Consider the following 13,469-nt stretch of genomic DNA (forward strand, 5'->3'; position numbering starts at 1 on the left):
CTTTTCTCCCTCTTGAAATGCACTTAGAGCAGCCATTACTTTGAATATGGTGATGCAGGGACGTTGGCTGCCGGCGTAAATCTAACTCAGAGCCCCGGTAATATAATAGCTGTGTCAGATTACATGCGATGGCCGGCACGTACGCAGCCTCAAAACCTCAAGGCTCAGGTGGCCTCTGTATCCTACACCCAACAACTGGCCCATTTTCATAGTAATTTGCTTTTATCAAGTTTATGTTCCATCTATTCACTGGAGAGATGGTACACAGCCCTGCACACATCCGCACACACACACACACACACACACACACACAAACACATTTTGAGATCTGAACAACTAATGGCCCACAGCTAATAGGTTTACTTGTTTTGTTTCTCTTGATTTATGAGAACAAACAGTATGATAACAATGGCTCACCATACATTAAACAAACTCAATCTTACGACAGAATGTAGCCGAGACTACAATTAAACATTACGAATGAGCGGTCATCTCAAATGTGGCAAACGTTATCCGTCATTAACAAACAGGGATCATTTATTAATTAGAGCTGCGTACTGAAGGTAATTGTGGAAATGGTGCATGTGTTTAATAAGCACTGACACCAAGTAAGAGAAGCATGTAGCAGCACACAATAGTGGCAACAGGAAAGTATAAATCTTTTTTCTCTTGGCGTCCACTGAAATCCTATTTTCCTCACATAAAAATTTTAATTTGACATGGGTGTTTTCCAGTGTTTGTGAACAGAATGCCGCTGAGAAGTAATGGATCTGATTTTGCATTTAAGTGCAGTGGCGCTCTCAGCCCTGTTTTCCCTCTCAAAGATAAAATGGAAAAAACATTCCTCTTATACGCATCTTTAACAAGTTTCCTATTTTGGCTGCGCCCCCTGAAATTTAAGAAGCCTGCAGGCTCTCCCTTGACAATGAAGGCAAACAAGCCTGTAAAGCCACTGCTCACACCGGTGTGCTGAGGCCCCTCACACCCCAGTCAGACTCTCATTCAGGGTGGAGATGTGGTCGATCACGCAGAGCTGTCTCTGGCCACGGTGGGCCTGTCTGGGCCTCTGGTGCAGCAGGAAGAGGCGTTTGGCCGCAGCCCTGTACTTCCGAGACATGAGGTTGTAGACGACGGGGTTGATGGAGGCGCTGAGGTAGCAGAGCACCATGGAGGCCATGTTGAAGTTCTGGCTCAGCATGGCCGTCTCGTAGTCGTCCACCTGGGCAAACAGGTTCCTGCCGATGTGGTAGGGCAGCCAGCAGATGATGAAGGCCAGCACCACCACCACTGAGGGCGAAATAGAATCAGGAGGGAGAGGTGAAATTCATTTAAAAGCAGATTTAAAGAATAGCTTGGCAGTTTGGAAAATGGTACACTTATTGCACGGGCATCTTCTCATCTCATTCTTGACGAGAAATCAAACAAATGTACAGTCCTAAATGTTTCCAAGATAAAAAACAAAAATTTGACTTGCAGTTGTTTCCAGTTTAGTGCTACTTACCAAAAGATTTAGATTTATTTTCTGTCTCCACCACAGTACACCAGAGGGGAACAGCATCACTAAATATCACCAATAAGTAGGTGCTAAAAAATGTTTCATCTTTCAACTGAGCCCTGAGAAGATCAATACACGCAGATATAAAAATGTAACATGAAATAACCAGAACTGTTCGAACTTTGACAGGTAATAGTGTTGTCATGTTGGGGGCTTGTTTATAATAAGAAGCTGATTAAGAAAGGAGGTTTTCAGGATCTTTAAATACCATATGACCTGTGGTCTGCAGTCACCCTTGACATTTATTAATCACCAGCGGCAATTAACATCCCAAGAACCTCTCATGCACTAACACACACACACACACACACACACACACACACTCTCATGTAACCTCTCGTGGTCCCTTAAGTGACGTCGGCCTGTAATTGGCTCCCATAATAAAGTCACATTTTCACAATACAGGGAAGTAAACGAGCTAATTACAGTAAATGTGCTGCAGAACTGCAACTAAAGAGAAAACGTCACAAAACCAAAATAAAAAAATATATATATTTTATTGATCTCTTGAGACCAGAAATTTCAGTCATGGATGAGGTAATCACTGAGTCACTAATATTGATCATGAAGTGCTTACAGATGAAATTACCATCAGTTTGTCTGATGGGGGTAGTAATTCCTGTAAGGATAATAAATGCCAGTTCAATAATTAAAAAGAGAGCTATATCTGCCCCACATAAGATTAATTATTTATGAATTTAACAATAACAGTTATCCATACGCTGATGGATACACGAATTGATCAGGTCTTGCAGTACGGGAGCAGTGATCATTGAGGGACTCCTGAGATGTGTGACACAGGCTGATTAAAAAGGAGTCCGGGGCTGTGGGAGCATGTAAATTTCAATTAGGATTGATTTATGGGGCCCTCTGATGACAATCCAATTTGGGATTCAACAAACGTGGATACAAATGGCAGCAAGTCGGACATCACGAGCTCTGTGCAGTGCGTGTTCAGCTAACGAACTGAATTAATATCCTAATGGGTGCATCATGATTAAATATTTGGCTAACGCAGATTGGCCAGGCCACGGTCCTTTACTGTAAAAGACGGGTTCCCTCACAATATGCCAGAGCTGGAAATTAAGCCAATCAGCATGTGCAGTAGCAGGGCATGATTAGCCTCAGAAAAAACAGAATAATTAACCAGCTGATATCGACAACAACACACATGTTACCAGCTTTCTCTGCCTCAGACTTGCTGGGTAAAAACAACACAATGCCCTCTGGAAGCACTCACAGGCAGCCAGATATAACAGGAAAGGTGGAACTACTTAAGGTTTTATGTGGAGTACCAATCAGTTCTTTAAATATGTGTGACAACAGGAGTTGAATGTGCCGCAGCAAACACATACAACAGAGCCAATGCAGAAAACCTGAAATCCTACATATATGCCAGCCTTTTTTTTTTTTTTTGCTATAGCATCAACAAAAGTGGAGTGACTGTGTAAACAGATGGATTTATGGTTTAAGCTTTTTACCTACAAAGAGAGCTTTATATGCCGTCACTCCTGAATCTGAATTACCTTTTTAGTCTCTGGCTATGAAAAGCAGAGAAAGGTTTCAGGAAGCAGACTCAGAGGGTGTAATTCTGGATCATGTGAAATGTCTCCGCACTCTCGTGCATTATCACTGATGATCACTATATTATACAGGTTTGTTTGTGAACTGCACATGTGAAACTTTGAGTGCTGCACAGGCTGCATGTTTAACTAGAAAAGCCACTGTATCTGATACACTGCATGTCTTTGTACAGAATGCAACAGTTTTACACTGAACTAAAAAGGGCAAAATACTGTGTGAAGGCTGACCCACACAAACGCTCACACAATGGTAGTGGTTGAAGGTGTGTTCTTTCCAGTTTTGACCGTGATTGCTGCCTGATATCAGCACAAAAGAGACCCTGCATCTGTCTGCAGAGATGAAAATGTATAAATAGGTAACACACTCACCCAGGATCTTGACTGTTTGCCTGTGTGACCTTTCACGAGCCAAAGCACAGTGGCCTTGGAGGTCATTTTTGCTTTTCCATAACTTGCAACCAATGGAGCCGTAGAGGAAGATGAGGCAGAGCATCGGGCAGAAAAAGTAGGTGGTGGACACCCAGAGCATGATGTGCAGCTGCCCGGAGCTGATGGCGTAGCTGGTGTGCTTGCACTGCCCTGTATTATAGTCTGGGTGCGTGTCATTGTCATACTCCACCCCGACCAGGAAGAGCGTGGGCGCCGCAGTTATCAGGGCGAAACCCCACAAGGCGAGGATGATGTACTGGACCCTGCGTCTGGTCACCACCACCTTGCTCCTGAGGGGGAAGCTGATGGCCAGGTAGCGCTCAATGCTGAGGGCCGTGATGTGAAGGATGGTGGCCGAAGTGCAGCCCTCAAAGATGTAGTGATAGAAGCGACACACCGCCTCCCCAAACAGCCAGGGCACATACTTCCACAGGCGGTAGAGGTCAAAGGGCAGGCAGAGGAAGATGATGAGGTCAGACACCGCCATGCTTGACAGGTAGAGATTGGTGGTGGTCTTCATGTCCTTGAAGTGCTGGATGATGAGGATGGTCATGGTGTTGCCCGTCACTCCGATGATGAAGATGAGGATGCAGATGACGGTGACAGGGATGAGGGTGGAGGTGGGGAACAGGGAGCCCTCGTAGTGGTGGTCGTCTATGGTGTACTGGTCCATGGCCTCTGCTCCACCAGCATGAGGGTCCACCTGGGGTCTGGTCCAGGGCATGCCAACCTTCACCCAGTGCTTGCACGGTAAAGTTAAGACTCAACAAGCAGCTGAGGAGAGAAAAGAGACCATTATGGGGCAAAACCTGTATTTTTTCAAATGCATCTCTCTTAACTAGACATTACATTTCAGCTATGAATCAGTTTCATTACATGGATATTTGTTTCAATTCCAGACAGCTGTTTTCATTTATGTACATTATGAATGTCTGTTAGTACGATCTTGACACTTGTTACAGCTACGTGTTAATAATAGTGCACATAAAGTCTGCATTATTTTTTTAGTTTCATTATTGTTGCAAGGAAAGTGATTTTCAGTAATCTCCTTGTAGCAATAATGTAAACTCTGGCACAGATAGATGCACGCTTTATAATAAGATAACTCCTTTATAATAAGATAACTTCTGCTAATTCATTTTCACACCATGCAGAAATTAATAGGAAACAAAAAGTGTAAAAACACAACAACATGATTTGTGAAAAACAGCTTCCATATAAAGCAGATTTTAGTAAAAGGTCCAAAAATGTCAACACTAAAAGCAGAAATAACATCCTGGCGTTAAATAAAATCTCTGCTGGTGACATTACCTTTAAAACTGAGCTGGATCTCTGGAGCTTTAAACTTTTTCTTGGTCTCTGTTGTGTGTCGATGGGAAGCAGCAGCAGCAGCAGGAGAATCTCATGAAGTGGCAGAGCCGGTCCCCGATGCTCAATAACCAGTCGAGCTCTGGTGAGAGACGAAGAAAGGAGCACCTCCTCCACAGCACCCTGAGGAGTCAGGGAGCAACAGGGAGGTTGTCTGCTGTGTGTGTGTGTGTGTGTGTCTTCATAATCAAATGAGGACAGGACGGATGACGGTAAAAGGCACAAGACAGAGGGAATAAGATCTGAGGGGAACCCCCCCACCCCCTCCTCTTCTGCTCCTCTGAGAGGATAAATGCAGATTGAGGATCACACCAGTTGAGCATAAATACGTATGAAACACATCCATAGAAAGAGAGCTCTAATTCAATTAATGCACCAATCAATAAAACCTCAGCGTGTCTGCCGAACCGTCTGGAAGTAGTCACTGAAAAACGAGATCTGTGTTTGCTTAATTGTCCACAAGCCCCATCTGTCTCTCCACTTGGCTTCATCACTCCACACATCCACCAGCTCTTCACCCTCATGTTACCTATCAGGCTTGTTACAATAAACCGTACTTCAACAGAGCTGGTTATAGAGGAATGCCATTTTAAGAACTGACATAAACTTTGGTCAGCGCTTAAAGGTACAACCTGGGCCTAAAAAATCTCACTGTCACTTAAGTGGAACGTCTGGTTGAGCTCCATGGACATTGAATGAATGAATAAATGGATGTTGATTTGTTTGATTTTTGAGTGAGTTTCAATAACAGATGACAAGCTTTAATTTAGTGTGACCTCCCACAAGTCAGTGCACGGTGTTCTTGACTTCACATCCACAAATTCTGATTTTTTTAAGTCGGATTCATAGTTTCTGAGTGTTGCAAACTCTGCAGACCAATGTGAAACTTGTTACCCATATGTGTGTGAACTGAGCCACATTCCCAAACTAGAGAGCTCTCTGTTGGTTCAGAGCCACCACATCCATTAGATCTAAATAAACCTTTGTAAGAGGAGTCACTCTGACATCAGGGTGTATTTGTGTGTTTACACTGAGCTGACCCGCAGACGGATGCGCCGCTCGGACCTCAGAGGTGCAGCAGGGACGCCCCTCCTCCGTCACTGTTTACTCCTGTCAAAGCAACGTGACTTTGCCTTTTTTAATCCAGCCCGTCTCTCAACAAGAGCTAATGCCGTACACAGAGCGACGACCTCGCCCGCTTTCACCCTCATCAATCATGTCTCTCTTGCTTACACCACTGAGGTGTGCTTGTGCAGTCAACAGGAGGTCTTCTCCAGACGCTCCAGAGGCTTTCATTCACCAGCGTCTCTCCCAAACACACACAACACTGTGAGGTGTGGCGAACTCTTCACAGCCAAATGAGGATGAAGATAGAACAAATAGTCGATCGTGTTCTTCTAGATGCTTTGGACAGACGCTTTGTTATCTTAAGGGACAGAATAAAGGAGGAGAAAAGGATGGCAGCCTTCTGGTGGTTGAAAAAATTAGCCGACAGACGTATATCTTACTCACGGACAAAAGCTTTCGGGAGTGATTCACCATCACAGATTTAGCTCTAAGGTCCTTTAGCTTTTCAAAATTGGACCATTTCAGCCTCTGCAATGCTGGAAACCCTTTTTTAGTTTCCTGCTCAGTTTATCCAATTCACCAGAGAAGGTTAGCAAGTGGCAGCTGAGGCGAGTGCTGGTGCCATCAATCAGTGCTGCAACTTATCGGCTTTTTTCTATTTTTTTATTTGATTAAATGATTGCGATAGAGAAAAATTGTAAAAGCTGCAGTTCCCCAGAGCCTGAGGCATCTTGAAATGACCAACAGTACAAAACCGATATTTCTTCTCTAACTTATCTTTGAGAATCTATGGTGTTTCTGCTTTATAAATGACTAATAATGCATTATTGATTCATGTCTTTTACCGCTGATGGTAGAAAGGTTGATAGAAAGGTAGTTAAAAAGTCTATCGGCACCATGTTTGAAGTTTCCTGTTGTATACTTCCAACAGACACCTGACAGCAAATCAAAAGTATTTTCATTGCTATGTCACAGTCATTGAGTAACAAACATATTGCCAAAGTTCAGACATGATTAAGAATTATAAATCTTTTATTGTGCATGGATCCTTTGTAGATATCATGGCTATACAGATACACTTTAGATACATATCTATGATTATACATTTTTCCCATAACGAACATTTTAAAGTGATATGTCTGGTAGTATGTATAGTATAACAAATTTTCATTTTGGAATGTACGGTGTATGAGGTAACTGCAAACATTAAAATTACATAAAAATGGTCTCTATTTTTGTGCATATTTTACTCATTTTTGTAGCATTTTGTTAATCTCCCCAACCAAAGGTAGTAAGCCCAGGGTGAAGAGGTGTTAAAATGGCACACGTTGCAATCGCTATCAAAAATAGGAATTTGAATTCTTTAAATGACAAAGAGAGGACATTTGCAGAATGTCTGAAAGACCAAATCATGTAATTCTCCAAGATGTTTTGCAAGGTACCTGTATTTCATTTTTACGGTTGCAACAGCAGTTTTCTGCCCAAAACCAAACAACACTAGACCCTACAGCCAGATCACCACTGAAAAGTCAGCATTAGCAATCTGTTACGAATACTTAACACACAGAGAAAAGGCAAATTTAGATTCACAGGAAGTACATGATATAACACATTTTGTATCTGCCATTTGCGTTCCATGATTCATGAGTACTCAGGATTTATTATTTTCTCTGGAGAGTATTAACTTATATTACTTCAATATTATAAAAAAATATACTTCACACATGTATGACCTGACAAAAGAAATCAAAAGAAATCATAAGTAATACATAGAACTACTTTCCATTTCTCTCCTGATTACGTATGTTTACTATCATCAAATAAATGTTGCAAAAAATAAAACTAAATAAAACACGTTTTAGTGTTTTCTAACACTAACAGAAAAACATCAAAATTTAAGAGAAATTAAGAAAATTCTCCCGAGATTTTTTCCTCTCCAATTAAGGCCTCTGAAACAACTGGTACATACTTATTTTTTCTGTTTTTTTTTTTGGTTGTTTTTTTTTTTTTTTTCCTTTTTTTTGCTGAGATAGGTCAGCTGTTTCAGTGACACATTATGTGGTACTACAACTTTTAAAACACCCAAAACACAAGTAGGGCTTGCACAATCTCAAAGTGTGTTCTATAAAATGCATCACAAGACCAAGACGCAGTCAGTCAAGGTTTTCTTCCACTAAGGTGCAAAATCAATTACTGGGGAAAAAAACCAAAAACAAAAGAAACAAAAACATACAGGTAAGCATACATTTTTTGTGCTGAACAACAATATTTCGGAGTAAAGCAGCAGTATAACTATATGATAGTAAAAATAATTAGAATTCACTGTTAGTTTGGTTTTTGTTTGTTTTCTATCTGTATACTGAGCATTTTTTTGTCAAACTTACAGGTCCTTGTGTCTTCACTGTACAAAAATATACTAACATTTCTCCAGTCATTTTTGCATCCTTAAACATTCTGAACATCAAAAAGGTTGGAAAGTGCTAAATGAACGTTCTATAATGTGAACAAGATTTTAATTTCTGTTTCTCGTCTTCTTCTCTCACTAGACCCCTTAGACTCCAGCAGGGGGTTAAGTCCCTTCATCTGGCCCTGAAGCCCTCCCAGCCGTGTACCTCTGTGGCACTAACTACATACAGTATACACATCTGGACACACACACCCCACTGTGCAAACACTGGCCCACCAGGTCCCAGGATCAAATAGCACATAGGCTAAAGACACACCTACATACTATTTTTGGAACACATCTATCAAAAAAAAACAGCTTCATACTGGACACATAAATGGAAATATAAATAATGACTATTTCTATACACATATATATATATTTATATATATACTGTAATCAACAAGTACATGAGTCAAAGCGCCCCTTCCCCCCCCCGACTCTCTACCCAAAATAAACCACACCCCTGCTCTTTTGGAGATCCTTTTTGCGCAGGAAGCTGATCATGATGAAACAGAAATATGAACTGAACAACAGATACCACAAAGTTGGGGCAGGATGACAAAGGCAGGAGAGTGAGGAAGATATCACAGGTGCCAAATAAGGTGTCACATCCTAAATCTATTCAGCTTTCAATCGCCAGTCCTCGCTCCCGCTGCAACCCAATGCGGCTTAACGTGATTACTTTAGTTGACAATGGAAAACAGTAAGTACAAAACGAGGAGTACAAAACAACAGAGAGAGGGGGGAAAGAATAAAGCTATAACCCTGCAGCTGGGCAGGCGCAGACTGCTCACTTGATGACAAAGTACTGGATGACAAAAGCGATGAGAATGGCGATGACGGCGAAAACCATGAGGAGGAGGAAAGCGCACTGCTCATCCGTCAGGCTTCGTCTGGCTCGGTTCGACTCGGCGCCGGCCCTGGAGCCCGAGCCGGCCGCACCGCCGCCCACCGCTACCTCGTTCCGCTGGGGGGAGAGGGTCACTGTGGGGCTGTAGGGGCCGCTCAGCTCGGGGGCGTCCTGGCACTGCCTGATAGCACAAACCCGGAAACGGTAGTCGCTGTTGGGCTGCAGGTTCTGGACGTGGAAGGATGTGGCAGAGCCTTTGTAGGCCTGCGAACGGAAGGGAAGAGGAATAGAGGTGTGATTAAAAACAAGACAAGAAAAGAGTGAACAATCATCTTTGTGAGCTATTGTGGGTTTACTGCACACATAAATGACTTGTGTTTTTTTCCATCTATCCTTGCATTTCATCACCATGTTTATGATGATGCATCACTGGTGAAAGACTGTAATTCAACAGGTTTAAGGAATTATTTTCAAATAAGCCTCCACCTGGTGACTAATGTTGGTGAAAACGCTCTTTTAACCAGCTGGATGAAGCTGCTTTTCACCTCATTATAGAAAAAACGTTATGTATCCCTCTTCAGCTCTGACTATTTTTCAGTTTTCCTATTATTTTCTGTCACCTTGGCTACCTTATCCTTTTGTCCAACTGAGACAATCACAAGTTTTTAAGTGAAGCTTATGAATACGTTTTTTGATAACTGAGTTTTTAACTGTGGATGTAGGCCTTCAAATTGAATTCAACACAGTTTTGCTTATTTATAGACTGGTAAAGTAATGGTTAGATAACACCAAGCAGGTGTTGTAATGGCTTTCAAACTAGAAAAAGTATGAAAAATACTAAATTGTCCATTTTACAGCAGCCAAACTACACTAACCTGGTTGGTGCAAAGACTGAAGTCTCACATTCCTGTTCTCAGGACTTTCCCCTTCATAAAAATGGGGTTTTGGTGCCAGGCCACTGAGATTGATAATAAGGATGGAAACAAACTCATATTCCATGGCGGTCACATATTTCAACTCCCAGATGCAATTGCCACATATGATGCGGGGAGATTAGCATAAGCCTGCAGTGGCCATTACTCCACGCTAACATGGCTGGAGGCCACTGAGAGGGATGAATGTGCTGGCAGGAGCTTGACACCCAGGATACCTCATGGATCAATGACCTTTGCATAATGGGCAATTTAAAGCGAGCGGTGACTAATACTGAATGCTGCAAAGCCACGGTGCAAACATTAAGGGCCTGGATCCGTCTGCATCCTGATCTGCATAAAAAGGCCACTGTGATGAATGGCAGGTCAGCTGCAGGTAAGGACACTAAATATGAAGAGGGAGCACCACACACCATCACACAACAGCATCAGTACCTGTTTAAACTCGGAGTTTCCCATCATGCACTGCAAGGTGTAGATGATTGGGTCCCCCTTCATGGGTGGCAGGGCCTCCCATGTGACTTCGCAGGAGTTGTCGTCCAGACGCTCCACTTTAGGGGCTGGAGGAAGAAAGTGCAGGTTTAATGAAAAGTCCACAAGGTCAAATCTTCAATAGCTGAACTTCTGCCACTGGTCATCAAATTCATCAGCAATGATTTCTAGCTACTGCAGATCTACTTCATGTACGACAATATTAACAAGTGGATATGCAAATAACACGTATGGCTATTGTGAAGCATTGCTGACGCCACTGGAAGAGTTTGACACATCGGTGGTAACTACATGATGCAGTGGTTGACTGATCCATTAGATAGAATGACCTTTAAGCCTTTAACACGAGCAAACTGAGCTTTATTTGGGCTCCTCTGTGAAGGCCAGCACCACAACACCATTCAGATGTGTGAAAGACTTTTGGAAAAAAATACTCACGACATTTTTCGGTTTGCAGTGTAATCTACAAAACCTCAGGGTTTGAATTTAGAAAAAAAAACACATTAGCTGAAGCTGGCTGTGGCTTTGTGTTCTTGAATATTAAAAAAAGACAAAAAAAGACATCAAACGTCCAACCTAATTTATATATGTGAACTTTCTGTTTTAATCAGAGCTTCTACAGAAACTATTTGCTTCATTACAAGCTTTGTAATGACTCAGCTGATGAATTAAGAGAGAATTCTAGACATGACACTTCTCCACATTAGAGGAGAGCTATAACTATTGGTGCTTTTCCATTGCACAGTTTTAGCACTGCTCGCCTCTACTTGACTCGGTTTCAGGCGTTTTCCATTACAACTGATTACCACCTCAACGTGGGTGGGGTCGTCACAGCAAGGCGGCCCGAAACTCCAGTGGCGTCATTTGTATGCGACACAAACACAACACAACTAACGGCATCGTGTGTTTGGTTTGCGTGTAGCCGTTTACCTTGTTCACAAAAATAATAAAAACGCACGGTCGCTGGCATTTTCAGCAAAAACAATCAAAAATGGCTGTTTTGAACTGGTTAAGTGCTTTGGTAATCATGAAAAAAAAAAATAAAATAAAAAATATTACGGCTGGGAGGATTTTAATCCTTTGTGGTGTTATAATATTAAGGGTTTAAACTTAATGTTGAAATGGTTAGTCTGAATTCATCCGGTTAATGGTTGAGAGCCTACTTCACTGTGTGGGGAGATAAACAGTGTTGAGTAATATTTGGAAAAAAAACCAACCTAAAACTGGCACATGACTGCCTGATTCAAAAGAGGTGCCGCACTGAGAATAAAACCCACGTCCTCATTACTGACTTCAACACGTAGGATCAAAAGAGGCTTTGCAGAGGCTGGTTGAGAACAGACCACAGTGCTGAACAACCCGACTCATGATGACAGCCGACAGGTGAATCTCGGGCTGCTGGGTCTTAATCAAATGCGAGTCGAACTTGAGTCGACGGAGGTTAAAAGCTGAACGCACTTGCTGTCTGTTTGTCAGTGAGTGTTTGTAAAAATAATAAGACCCGATCCACATTGGGCCGAGAGATAGATAGATACATAGAGAGAGAGAGAGAAAGAGAGGGAGAGAAGGAAAAAGAAAAAAGGAGGGTGGGAGAAAGAAAGAAAGAAAGAAAGAAAGGGCTGCCACTGTACCTTTCACAGGAGCTGGAGGAGAGCGTGGGGTGGTGAATGTGTAAACATTGGAGAAGGGCCCTTCGCCCGCCTCATTAAAGGCCTGGATGCGGAACGTATAAGAGGTAGACTCATTAAGCCTCTGGACTTTGTGTGTGTGGCATGGTCCTTTATACAAGGATATAAATCTGCAATGACAGGAACATGAAAACAGAGGGAGAGAGAGAAAGGATTTAATGAGTAAAAGGGTAAAGATGACAAAAAATAAACGAGACGAGTGACTCCGCTGTCAGGAAATATACAATGGCTTAAGGCAGATCATCAGTTCCTGTCTCCTTATAAAGGCACTCTGTCTGGTGCATTACTGTCAATGTACTCTGCCCTCCTCGATACAGTTCGCCGAAGCTTTTTCTCAAACACTAGTCTCCTCTCTTATCAGTTTATCCCTTGTCAGGCCACTTCCCCTCGGCTGACTAATGGCCCACTGACCTGCCGCTCTTGTCTCCCATCTGCAGCTGATATTGGAGGGCGTCAGAGGTGGCGGCTTTGGCTGGGCCGTCTCCCCACTTGAGCCTGAGGGTCTGATGGCTGAAGGCGGTGCACTCCAGGCGGGGTGGCTGCGGGGGCAGGGGCTTTGTCTTCAGCTTAAAGGTGTGACTAAAGGGGCCTGCTCCCAGGCTGTTCAGGGCTTGGATTCGGATCCTGAGGAAGAAGTAGATGGAAAAGAGAGACGTCGACATCAGAGAGCTGACCTGAGCAGAAACACTCAAGTGACAGAGAGTTAACGGTATTGACACAGTTTATGTTGCTTTGGTTCTACATCTGGTTCTGAACACATCCACTGTGGCCAAAAACTGAAAGTCAGATAATTTAACCTCAGTCTTTGTTTCATTTGTCCAATGTGTAGAGCCAAATCAATAGAACACCTTCCAGACTTCATTGATAATCACTAAAGTTTTGTGTGCAGTTAACATAAACAACATATAATTAAACAAATATAAAATACATCTGTGACATTTCAGATAAATTACAAGACTTTAAAATATAAATCCAATGAAATTCTATTTAACTCTGTATAACTTGAATTATCAGTAAGAAATACACCTGTTTTATAATCTGACTCACAAAGAAAT

At 42.4% G+C, this 13,469-nt stretch overlaps 2 protein-coding genes across 4 annotated transcripts in view; both read right to left on the reverse strand.

Annotated features, from left to right (window-relative positions):
* Positions 1 to 979: 979 nt before the first annotated feature.
* On the reverse strand, positions 980 to 4,291 carry mlnr (motilin receptor). The gene is made up of 2 exons (XM_070829545.1): positions 3,508 to 4,291; positions 980 to 1,287 (listed from the first exon to the last, which is right to left on the reverse strand). The coding sequence occupies exons 1-2, from the start codon at positions 4,289 to 4,291 to the stop codon at positions 980 to 982; spliced, it is 1,092 nt and encodes a 363-aa protein (XP_070685646.1).
* A 2,726-nt stretch (positions 4,292 to 7,017) lies between these two features.
* The window catches only part of fndc3a (fibronectin type III domain containing 3A), a 41,593-nt gene continuing 35,141 nt past the window's right edge, over positions 7,018 to 13,469 (reverse strand). For all 3 annotated transcript variants that reach the window (XM_070828848.1, XM_070828847.1, XM_070828849.1), the window contains 4 exons: positions 12,826 to 13,038; positions 12,358 to 12,524; positions 10,670 to 10,794; positions 7,018 to 9,566 (listed from right to left, as the gene is read on the reverse strand). In XM_070828848.1, the coding sequence (XP_070684949.1) occupies positions 9,243 to 9,566; positions 10,670 to 10,794; positions 12,358 to 12,524; positions 12,826 to 13,038 (829 nt within the window). In that variant the 3' untranslated portion in view covers positions 7,018 to 9,242. The remainder of the gene's footprint in view (positions 9,567 to 10,669; positions 10,795 to 12,357; positions 12,525 to 12,825; positions 13,039 to 13,469) is intronic.

Source organism: Pempheris klunzingeri, chromosome 4 (genome assembly GCF_042242105.1).
Source record: "Pempheris klunzingeri isolate RE-2024b chromosome 4, fPemKlu1.hap1, whole genome shotgun sequence".
Classification (NCBI taxonomy): Eukaryota; Metazoa; Chordata; class Actinopteri; order Acropomatiformes; family Pempheridae; genus Pempheris; species Pempheris klunzingeri.

Excerpts from the sequence above, each read along its gene's own strand:
- mlnr (XM_070829545.1), bottom strand. The coding sequence starts at position 4,291 with ATGCCCTGGACCAGACCCCAGGTGGACCCTCATGCTGGTGGAGCAGAG. Across the intron at positions 1,288-3,507 it reads GCAAACAGTCAAGATCCTGG|TGGTGGTGGTGCTGGCCTTC; the intron begins GTGAGTGTGTTA and ends TTTCGCCCTCAG.